This window comes from Pygoscelis adeliae, unplaced genomic scaffold, assembly GCF_000699105.1.
Source record: "Pygoscelis adeliae isolate BGI_AS28 unplaced genomic scaffold, ASM69910v1 Scaffold59, whole genome shotgun sequence".
Lineage (NCBI taxonomy): Eukaryota > Metazoa > Chordata > Aves > Sphenisciformes > Spheniscidae > Pygoscelis > Pygoscelis adeliae.
Genome location: NW_008825565.1, coordinates 2,224,579 through 2,236,927, shown reverse-complemented (window position 1 = coordinate 2,236,927; position 12,349 = coordinate 2,224,579). Strand labels below are relative to the sequence as shown.

Sequence of the window (12,349 nt, the reverse complement as noted above, 5' to 3'; positions counted from 1 at the left end):
CTGAATCTATAGAACATTTACAGGAAGGAAATAGAGGTGATCTCCCAGCTGTTGTTCAGTGAATTCTGCATCCTTAACGGTTCACATCCAAGAACCAGTTGATGGCAACCATCAGCTTTATCTGACTTAACTCTTCTCTCATAGCTGCCAGCAACCAGGTTTACTCTGAGGGAGAAGAGAAGCGTAGCTGCACAGGCCTTTTTGGCATAGAACTAGTTGGAACAATTTTAAAGGATCTGGGAAGATGATATGAGTTTTTTTAAAAAAAAAAACCAAAACAAAACATAGGATTCAGGAAATCTGTATTGCAGTCAGTGAGCACGGTATACAGAAGTAGCAGAATGGACAAACCTGTAACTGCTTACCTCCAAAAACTTCATGGTAAATCTTTCTAAAAGGGCATTCTGCTTTGTATCCCCCCCAAAAAAGTTACTGGCTGGAAGATTTGTATGAATTTCACTAACACAGCTCTCTGGACCTGGAAAGCAAAGTCAATGGAATGAGTAGCTCTGGCTAAACAGTTCTGAGAACCAGTTTCTGGAAAACATATGTTTTTTTTTCAGTATCAAAATACAGTGTTTTTATTTTGTAGGCAAGTTGATATGGGGTGTGAAAATGTTGAGGAGGTGACAATGAAATTCAAGTGTATAAATAAATTGTACCTTACGCCTAAATATTAAAGATAAACATGATCTTAAGACTACAGTATTCTGTTTAGATCATCGTATTGTTTAAAAATAGTGAGCACTCCACTTGGGGAAGTCTTTCTGTATTCCAGTGAGAGCGACAATCATGTCTATTATTAATTAAATTGCTCTAAACAAGCAAAAAACCAATGTGTAACTCGGTCAATTTAATTTTATAGTTTAAGATCTGTAGAATTAATAGCTGATTTGAAAGATCACGGTCTTTATAAAATGTAATCAACTTAAAAATATAACTTTAGATATTATATTGGGTTGCTTTGCTTATTTTAGTGATAGTATAAATAATATTATCGCAATTTCTAATGCTTCACAAGTAGACTATTTTTAATGAAGTAAAATTCCAACTGGAAGATAGCTATTCACTTTAGGTTACTATATTTTTATTTATTTATTTTAAAACTACTATTCTAAAAATTTAAAATACCATATTTTTGGGGAAATCTGTATGTCAAATGCTTACTTATGATTCTTTGTTTCTCTGTTTATTTTTAAGACGAGCAAAAATCAAATTAAAGTAGATCTTGTAGATGAGAATTTTACAGAATTAAGAGGAGAAATAGCAGGACCTCCGGACACACCATATGAAGGCAAGTAATGTTTTTGTGTATGCAATCATTGTACACTTCAAATCATGTGTCTTGAGATGCTTTCTTTGTAAAATTAATTTACAGCATAAAAATGTAGAGCTACGTGTTATAAAATAGTCTGATTTTTAAAAAAAGAATACAAATTTTAAGCTTGAAAAATATTTCGATTCAACTTCTGTATTACCTGAAGACAGATCTCTTCTACAGTAGGATAGACTATCCCATATCAAAGCCTAATTTACAGGTATAAACTGTGCAGTGTAATTGGTATAATTTGGACTTTTAGTTGTTTGTTTACTGTCTTGACAGTTTAAGCTCCTTAGCCATGAAGCATCAAGAAACTGAGCTTCAGAATCTAATGTAACTGTACATGTATTCCTGTGATCTAATGTGGTGATCATTCAAAAACGTTGCATTTTTCTATCTCAAGGAGAGATGCCATTGCAAGTTAAATTTGGGATTAATCTTGGGCATCCATGGGTCCCAATACTTAATTTATACTGGAGTGGGGGACTCTATAGTAGAACTTCATGTCTATAGCTCTCTTCAAAAATTACACGTTATTGACTTTGTTTGTTAAAGCTGGTATCAGTAATCATGCATCTCTTCAGTCTGGAAAAAGCAAGATAACTTATTACATATAGAAGCTTTAACAGAAGCTAATATAGCATATTTCATCAGAGATACCAAATTACTTAATAGTGCTGGTACTCGTAAACTTTCTGTTTGTGTATAATATATATGGAGCTGGCAGACACACCTTCTGTTAAAGTTTGTTGATGATAAGTGAGGATTTCTGGTTTTAATTTTTTTTTGTTACTTTTAAACGGTATTTTATTCAAATTGTCCATGCCAGGTATCTACTTTGATTTGAATTTGAACTTCCAGTAAAAAAAAAAAAAATCTCAAAGAATGTTACAGGCAAATTGTTTTGTTGGAAATTAAAACAATTTTTGAAGTTTTCTGTTGCTTTAGTTGCTCCATGCCTTGGAGCTAAGAGTTGGACTTGAGTATTGTCCAGAGATCAGATGCGTGCCATTTGTCATTATTTTGAAAAATAAATTCTAATCAAGTGGGGAAAATAATCTGAAAAATGTTGTGTGGGTGTATATGCACTCGAAAGCGTTAGTGGCTGCTGATGAAAATCTGGTGGTTTCATCTTCACTAAGGAGGACATCCCTTGGGATAGCTTCTCCAGGCAAGGAGCTGCTGGTGCAGCAGCATTGGACTTGAGAGCAGGGAGAGTGTCCCCAGTGCCTGCTCCCCACCCCCTCCCCTGCTGGGGTCCAGGGCAGATAAAGGATGAGGAAGCAGCCTAACAAAGATTGACATTGGAGAATATTGGGCAGGGGTAGAAGGTGTCAGAATCTGAGGAGGAAGGAAATGAGCCTGGAAGGGAGAGAGTAGAAAAGTAGAAGCATCTGTAATGGTAAGGATGCTCCCCTCCAGAACTTGAGTTCCACAGTCCCTCTGCTGTCTAGCAAATAATGGCAGTTCCCCCCCTCCCTCCCTTCCCTCTGTCTCTCTATCCTCATCTCATCAGCCACTAGTGTTTAGTTGACAGAAGATAATGTCTGGAAAGAAGATAATTTCTTCTGGTTATAACATGTGCCTTCAATTTAACAGGAGAACTATGCTGTGGACCTAAAATACAGTCATGCTGGTGACCTATTTGGAAGTGGATCATTCTGTTTAGTGTAATAGTCCTTCTGCAAATATAGTTGGTCTTGTAAAACCAGATGTTAAGATGTTGCAAAATTAAGTAATTGGATACTAGGAAACATCTGAATGATGGGGGGAGGGTGTTGTTTTGGGGGTTTATGGTGTGTTTGGTTTTTTTTTCCATTCAAACAATCCGCGGGTGAGTTGGTTTGTCAGGGCTTGCTGTTTATTTTTTTTCCCCTCCAGGTCAGCATTGCCTCTGCTTATAAAACTGACCTTTTTTGGAGAATGTATTGAGAGTTATTGGAAATGAAAGATGTATTTATGTGTCACAAAAGTTAAAAACTGTGTAGCAGTTCATGAAGAGGGTAAAAAAAGATTTGAATGCCTGTCTGCAGAACTGGGTTCTGTGTGATGCTGGATATCTCAGCTAGACCAAACTTTCAAAAGCCGAGCACTGTGTATTCACATATTCGGCATATCCTGCTAATGAAAATCAGTAATATATGTTTAGTGTGGAATTTGTTGATGTGAAATGCATGCATACATACTTACATATGAGTACATTTAATGATGAGGATATAGTAAATATTCCTTTTGGGGGACTAAAACTATTATGTATTCTGATTATGGCAGGGATCTCATGGAAAAGTAATGTGATCGTATGCTTACTTTAACCTAGAAGGCATATGCACCAAGAAGCAAAATGAGTTACCAGCAGCCCAATTTCTGGCATTTCCTGACACTTGAGTAATTTACTTTGGAATGTTAATATTTCTGTAACATAGTTTTATGCATTTATTCTCTTTTATGTAATTACGAAGGGTTTGCCAGTGTGTGTAGTTTACATTTTATGACTAACGCAGTAATGCGTGCTGGATAATTACTGACTGATCTCCTGTCATCTATAGCCTGAACAATGACACAGCAAGAAGTGCTTTATGAAGAAAAGCTAATTAATGCAGTATTTCAGGTCAGACAATTCCGTGATACAGGAGGGAATTCTAGGACCAGTGTGAAATGAAAGAACGGTAATATTTATTGTTGACCACAGTTGGTGAGGTATCTGAAAACAAACTGCTGGTGCAAAATTCTTTTATAGGTGATGTTGGGACATTTGGTTTATGACTGAGAGGAAGAATGCCATCTATTGTTAACAGATTTTACAGCTTTTATTTTTCTGTCAGTAGTGTCAACTCATATTGATCAATTATCAGAATATTGCAAGACACAACTTCAACTGAAACATGCTTGCATCCCACGTTAAAACGTGTGTTTGGAGAGAGGACCTTTGACAGTCTATATTAATGGCTGCTGGGTTTTACTTGATTCAAGAGCTTTTCAATAGATAGGTTGTTTTTTGTGCGTTGTTTTTTTTTTTTTTAAACCCTGTGTAACCATGGTGTTAATTTCAAGGCAAGTTCGCATGTGAGCCACAGTAACTGCAAATTTTATAATAGGGTATTTCTTCAAGGAAAACAGTTAACTTGCTCTAACTTTATTGTGAGACATATGCTCCAGTAGGAGTACAGAAGGAATATTCTGCCATTACTGTTTAATTCTATCTCAAGTATTAAATAGCTATGAAAAAGCCATGCATATGCATACGCCTTTTAAAAAAAAAAAATCCGCAGAAATATTGGCATGTAGAAGTTAGTATGTTAGTCACTTGCATTTTAAATGTAGTATTAAGGAAATTAATATTCAGATCTGTTCAGTTTAAGTCTTCAAACCTACATTTTCAACTGTAAACTTCAGTGCACGACAACAATACTGTATAAATAATATTACCAATTCATTAGTCCCTGCAGTTTTAAAATGTTTTGGACTTGTACGTTCCAGGTGGAAAAAAATTGGTGGCTGAATAGCCTGTTATGCAGAAGGCTGTAATAGTCTGTCTTTTAAAGGCAAGTTTTAATGGTAAGCGGAAGAAATGGTTAATACCTAAGGATAGGTTTTATATTACCTTACAAAATGGTGTGGCAGTAAAATCATACAGACACTGAATTTTTGCAATCTAGGAACAGTGTAATTGTTCTGTTTCTTAGGAAAAATTACTCCTTGAATTATGCTTCAATTCAGATAAAAGGAAGAGCAAACTAACATAATGTCTGTTGTTGATGTATGTGTCTTCAAAAATGTCACCTGTGCTGTCCTGTAAACAGACAAGTGATCAACTTAGACATTAACTGTTACGATTTTGGATTTATTGGCCTTTCTTCTATTGTATTTTCTGTTAAATCTTCTCAAGTTATTGTAGTATTAAGTGAGAAACAGCTGTAAAAAGTAGTGTAAAATACCAAACTGATATTAACCAGTTTCAGGTGTAGTGTATTAGACTGAATTACATTTTAAAAGTGAGAGGTGTTAGTAGCTGCTAACATGCATTTTGGCACAGATAAAAAGGTGCCATAGACTATAAGTGTTCAGAGTCTTCCTTTGAGGGTTTTGTTTTTTTTCCTGCATGTGAATCTTGCTGCCTCTATTGAGACTACTTGAGAGCTGGTTTTGTGTAGTGATTTGCAACAGAGTAAATCACTCTTGAAATCCCTAAGCAAATATATTGCAGATACTTCAGCTTTAATTCAAGGAAATTTATAAATTGTAACAAAGTATATTGAGGGAGGGAAAAGGTTTCTTTCTGAAAGAACAGCAGTAGGATGAGGAAAAAAATTGCAAGTGAGGAAAAATGCTTTCAGTTTCTGTAAAAATTAAATGTCTAAATTAGTGTGTATGTTTGTTATACTCTGTTCTTTTTGTCATTAAACTGCTGCCTGACAAATGATCTTCAGTGGGCAGGCAGAGATAGTTTGAGATTTGCTCCAGATAGTAAACTTGAATGTTAACAAAACTATAATTGAAATAGACATAGGTAATGATACTGTAATGGGGAGAGAAAAATGAGAAGTGTTTAGAAAAGGGCAGTAGAAGGTGGTTCTGTCTGCCAAGCTCATATTATCCTTTTTTGCATGCTGTAGTCCTGCAAACTATATTAATAGTACTAGTGTGTCAAAGTGTTTGCAGAATTGGAATAGAAGTAACTACTTCAGACAGTAATGTAGAACATAGTGGAAGCCTCCTTTTATTTTTTTATTTTTTCTCCCCCCAAAGTGTGGGAGCTTTTCTTAAATGACTTAGTCGAACATTCTTCAGTTCCAGAAACTTTAAAATGAAATAAAGTTAATTTCAATTGTGTCATCTGAAGAAAATTTATTAACATGAGGTATCAGAAAAGAATCAAAATAATGTAATATCCTGTGTTCAGCCTGAACATTCCTATGGCCTATTGTTTCATCTGTTTCGGGGATATTTGGTTCATATTTTGGTATATTTTACTAAAATAGAGCATGGAAATTACAACCTTGGAAACGAGAAACTATAGGAGAATGTACACATTAAATATACCTAAGAAATACAGATTCTGATTTGCATAAGCAAATGTGACTTTATTAGATTGACTTTATATGCATTTATTTTCTAAATTTTATGTATCTTATAGTATTTTCTAGCTAATACTTCTGAGTAAATTTGAATTACTTGAAAACCTGTCCATTTAGAAATGTAATCTTCATTGTCATGAAAGACTAAGCTTGAGTAATGTTCTTTTGTTTTAATTTCTAACTTGTTCTTGTCTTTTGCAGGTGGAAGGTATCAACTAGAGATAAAAATTCCAGAAACATATCCATTTAATCCTCCTAAGGTACTGTAAACACTTTTTTGGATAAAATAATTTGGCTAACAAGTTGTTTTTGAGTGTCCTTATTTATTTGCTTGCGTGTGTAGTCTCTTTGTAGTACCTGTGTGTGTTTGTTTTTTTTAATTCTCCTCTAGACAGGCATCGGAGCTGTCATCTTTAGGTAGAAATAATGTAGGATGCATAGCTGTATCCAATCAGAAGTACACTCTGATTATTCCTTAAAGTACAAACTGGCAAATTCGGGGGAGGAGCTTGTGCCTTATTATTGACCCTCATGTAATATCTTTTTGGCAAGATAAATACAGTTTTTGGATAGTTATACTTGATGTAGAGAGTATGGCTATCTTCTCTCCCCCTCAGTATCATTTAAGAAATGCTGTAATAGATAATTATTGATTCTTTTAATTTCTTGGGCTCCATAAGTTATATTTAGTAGAGTCTTGGGTCTAACCTACCAAGTTTCTACTAATAATTAAATAGTGAGGTGTACAGGTTGTGTGACTTGAAGAACCAATAAAGAAATACAGTGGTCTTACTGCAACTCTATTGAAGGAATGCATAAAATGTGCACACGGATGAGAGATAAGAGAAATGGCTGTGGTAAAGCCACTCATACTTTTTTTGCAACTTATCGCCCTTTCAACTTTACTGTATCTTTCTAGCCCTTTAAATTTGTGATTCCACTTCCCTCCTAAATGGATCAATCGGAATAGTGTTCTGCCCAGCCATGTGCAGCTGCAACTGTATATTCCTGTGCCCTGATTTAGTCCCTTCTTCAGTGGCTTCTGATGAATCAGCAGGCTCCTGAGTTGTCTGACTCGGCTTCTTGATTGGTTTTCTGTTTGTCTGAAAGTTGTCTTTTGAACTACGAACGTGTCCTAGATCCTGATTATTTTCACCCTGGTGTGTAATACTGGGAAGGAACTGGAGAAGAGGAGGAAGGGAGAGGTGCCAGTAGCTCGTAGCTCCTTGGCTCTTGTCCTTCGAATGATTTCCTTGAGGCTGGAGTGAAAGACACAGAAAGTCTTAATGAAATGTCTGTTGGTTTCAGTTCTTTCATCTGCATGTGTTCTGGCAGGACCTAACATAAGGAGAGCTGAAACAGGTCATAGACACTGAAAGATGGGTCTGTGAACCATGGTTTAATTGCTGCTTTAGGGCTTGGTGGCTTTTATTTCCAAAGCTTATAGACAGCTGTTAGAAGCTCAGTGCACTGTAGCATAGTACTGCTTATTCTGGAGTCTGTAGTCTTGAATTGGAGGCCTTTTTGCTTGTGTCTAGCCCTGCCTTTCATCTGAAAGATTTCTTTATCTTGTTCAGTATGTGCTTTGACAGCCATTGTTAGCCATCGTTCACTCTGAGGAATTACCTAGTATTTACATAGCTTTTTACATTTTCAAAGTAATTTAGTGAGTTGAGCTAGTTAATAAGTGGCCCAGCTGACATGATCTCTTATTTTTCTGTCCTGGAAAGCAGAACTGTTATGGTCTTGCCTATTTCTACACCATGATTGCACTGATTTTATTATAGCCCTGCATGTAGAGTCTTCTGCTGTACTGCCTGACAAATGTGTTCTCTGCACTGATTTGCTTGCAGATCAGGGGCAAAAGTTGAAAGATCTGTGCTATACGTGAAATGTTTGTCAGGAGTTTGGGGTGAGGAGGTGGAGATGAGGAACACAGAGACAGGTCAAAGTCACTAGAAGGCAGTTAAAGTGCAACCTGAAATAGGGTTTTGAAGAAAGTGAAGGAGACATTTCTAAAGGCGTATATATATTCCTTTCAGAGGAAGCTTTGGGTTTTGAGACTTTTAAAAGAAAATGCTGCTTTTAACTTTCTCAGTGTCTTTTAAAAAAAAAAAAAAAACCAAATGATTTTATTCATGCTTTGTGAGCATGAATACACTTTATTTTAGTGTAAAAATACGGACATGGTCAATGAATGAATGCTGGGACTAGATCCTTTCAACAGCAAAGAAAAATAATTGTAATCTAGTCAGGTTTTGGTTTGTTGAAGAGCTTTCTGTACATGGGTAATGAGACTAGATGGTTGTAGAAGTAGTAGCATCCATCAAGGAAATTTTAATAATACTTCTGTAGCTACCAACGATGAGATCCAATGCCTACGTTAAGAGTTCAGGGACTTGTTTCACTTTATTGAAAGTGGACTTTCTAGCATTTACAATGTTGGAAGTTTTAAGTCTGTATTTGACCATCTGCTTATGTCGAAACACTGGTACTGCTGGAGGATATTTCTAAATGGCTTTGTGTGATTGCAAGGGTTTGCACACATGACAGCTTATGGGAAAGCAGTCAGGGGTGAGTTTGGTGTCCTCAAATGGGTAGTAGTCTGTTTTTGAGTAAAGCAAGGCTTTGTCTGACAAATAGCCTTGCAAACTTGAAGCCTCCTGAAATAAGTGGTATTACATGTCTTAGTTCTGTTTTTTAGCTTGATATTTCCTAAAGTAGTATTTCTTTATAATATTATTAGAAATGGTACATTTAAAATGTTTACTTAATATACTGCATTTAATAACCACGTTTGTTTTTTTAAAATTGTCTTGTCTTCTAGGTGCGGTTTATCACCAAAATATGGCATCCTAATATTAGCTCAGTCACTGGGGCCATTTGTTTGGATATTCTGAAAGATCAATGGTAAGATTCCATATGGATTTAAATGTGCAAAATCAAATATACCAGTGTCCTGGATAAGAGGCAACAGCTCATGTTGCTTTTCACTTTACATTTGTAATTTGAGATGTCCTTAAAGCTTACAATATTTCAGTATACTATTTTGAGTTGAAAAGATGCGAATGAAATGATGGGGTGGTAATTTTGGAAAGTACTAAGTAGATATTATATGCATAGAGATCTTTTCCAAAAATTTTTACACTAGGCTTAGGGTGAACATTTCAATTGTTGTTGATATTTTGGGTGGTTTTGTAGGAGTTAAAGAACTAACTAAATAAAAAAATTTCCATTAACAAATCCTACCTATTGCCTCCTGAGGTGTAAGCAGAAAAATCCCAAGTGCTTATATCTTCATTGTGATTCTCCTACTTCCAAATAAAAACTAGTTCTAATAGAGCTAAAACAATGTATGAAGGGAGTCTGGGAGTATAAAAGGTAACAGGTCAGCAATAGGAAAGGGAGAAGAAGAGACTGACCGTACTGATTCTGTCTCACAGTTATCACTGATAATATTTATGACTTGCACCTCTGTAAACCATTTGCCTTTTAGTTGCTGGTCAGTTGCTGACTTTTGATTACTTAGTGTTGCTGAAAAAGTTTTAATAGCCAAAATCTGTGGAATAGACCTGTAAATGTCCAAACTGTAACAGCTGAACTCATTGTTCATTTGTTTTTCCAAGTGATACATTTCATGTGGTTTGAAGATCGTATGCACCCATTGTATGATAGACATATATCTAACATGAATGGAATTCATCTTTGTTATTTTCCTCCATGTCTGCCCCAAAAGAATAGGACTGTAATTCCCCAGCAGATAATATCAATATCTAATCCATACAAGCTTCAAATGCTTGTAAATTCAACAACTTCATCAAGACTGCTGTTGGCCAAGCAGACATCAGTTGGGTTTGAAACAGAAACTCTAGAGCAGAAAGCTTGAGTGGGAGTCTTGCAGGTGACACATCCAGTGTATTCGTCTTTACAGAGTTGAGAAGATTATGCAAATCATGTGGCACAGGATGGTGTAAATTACTAAAATGAAATCATAATAATCATAAGCTGTTGTCTTTTTTTCATTTCTGGAACTACATATTTTTTTTACAGTCTCGGAGCACTTGATGTTCTTTCAGGTATTAGAATCTTTGAACATACATGCCATGGTATATGGTATAATTTTTCTATCGGTAAAGCCAGTGCACTTTTATACCTGCACCTAGTTACTCATACCACCCTACAATTATACTGGAGATTAATGACTCCTTAACTGTGCAAGTACAGTTTCCTGAGAGAAAACCAGGCTGGCTGGTTGGCTTGTGTGTTGGGATTTTTTGAATTTTTGTTTGTTTGGTTTTTGGTTGATTGCTTTTTTTGGCAAAACAAATTTTGGAGGGTGTTTTTAATGGGGATCACTTAATTGATTTGAACTAGAGCACATAAACCTGCTTTCCTAGCTAGGCTTATTTCACTCAGGGCAAGATTTAAGTAGTGAGGATATGGGAAGGCAAAAATTCTTTATTTCTAGCAGCAAAGGTACTTAACATGGAACTGCATCCCAGCGTCATTAATACTCTCTTGAGAAGAACTTATCTGAAGTTTTTAAGCTCAGGGTTTGTTTTTTTTCTTCCATCTTTTGGTACTCCTTTAGGCACTGTCTAGTTGCTTTACTGAGAGTATCAAGGTCTGTGACTTTTAACAAGTATCTTCAAGGCTAATCTTTCTGTACTGAAGCCCCTAAACATCATGTTTCTCAAAAATGACACTTACCTAGCACTTTTCCCTAGAAACTTTGAGGAAAGACAGTCCCTAGCAGAAGTCATGTTTATTTATCACATTCTGAATTAAAACCAAAGCAATTTAACAACTTTTTTAACATTTTCTTGTTATCTTCATATTACTTTAATATATTCCCTAACTAGCATTTTCTGTGGAGAATGATGGATGATCTCGCTTCTGTAGCAACAGCCTGGGATTCAGGAGACCACATTTTGGTTTCCAGCTCTGGAACAGGTCTTCTGTTGTCTTTCATCATTGCCAAACATTGTGACTTGAAACAGTCTCACAAAATTCAGTCTTATCCCAAAACTGCTGCTTTAAGAGTGAAGCAGTTAATAGCTTTAAGATGAAAGTTTCTGGCCTTTTCAGTGGCTGATCAAACTAAAAAATATAAAATACCAAAAGGCAACAAAGACCTAAAGAAATCATAAGCTTCAACTTAATTTTTTTTTTTAGTCAAAACCATTGAGATTTTGAAAGGAAGAACAGGAGACGAGATTTGACTTGTTGTCTTCTAGTCTTTGAAAGTTAGACCTTGCACAGATAACTTAATCTGTGTCTTAGTTCTGCCTGATGAAAAAAAACATTAATACCTTCCTTCACCAAGATGTATACAAAATAGGAGTATTGGAAGAAGAGCTTGCCTTCTGTGTATTTAAACCAGCTGGCACAGGGAGCACCAATATTATGCCACTTACATACTGTTAAACTCTTCCTTTGAAACACTGTCTTCATTTGGAAGCACTAAGGAAAGAATTTCACAGAACTTGGGGGGGGGGGGAGGCTTCCTATATACTATAATCCCTTTTCAAATGACTCTTAATGTAGTGATCCCTTCATTTTCTAGTGGTGCTCTTTGTAAGTTTTTTGTTTGTTTTTTTAATCACAGAATGATAAATGAAAATTGCTTGAGCATTGTTGAAGTGCTCATCAAAGCCTCTGCTCCTTTGGAGAAGGGGAAACTGTTGTGGCTACCTCCATCCTTTCTTGTTTGAACAATTTCAGTATTGTGATAGATAAGAGTTTTTTTCTGAATAGCTTCCTAAAACTTCCTAAGCCATATGAATGGTTAATATTGTTTAAATAAATCGTTGTTTGTTCTCAGTATATGCTGTTTTAGCTGTTTAAACTGAGAAATGCCCACATCACCATATTTAAGTTTTCTGCCTGTGTAGGTTGAACAATGGTTTGAATAAAATGATAGCTTCGTTAGAAAGCAAACAAACAACCCCCC

At 35.7% G+C, this 12,349-nt stretch overlaps 1 protein-coding gene across 2 annotated transcripts in view; it reads left to right on the top strand.

Moving 5' to 3' along the window:
- Positions 1–12,349, top strand: part of UBE2K (ubiquitin-conjugating enzyme E2K) — a 25,821-nt gene that overhangs the window by 1,330 nt on the left and 12,142 nt on the right. For both annotated transcript variants that reach the window (XM_009332450.1, XM_009332449.1), the window contains exons 2-4: positions 1,201–1,294; positions 6,598–6,656; positions 9,224–9,306. In XM_009332450.1, the coding sequence (XP_009330725.1) occupies positions 1,201–1,294; positions 6,598–6,656; positions 9,224–9,306 (236 nt within the window). The remainder of the gene's footprint in view (positions 1–1,200; positions 1,295–6,597; positions 6,657–9,223; positions 9,307–12,349) is intronic.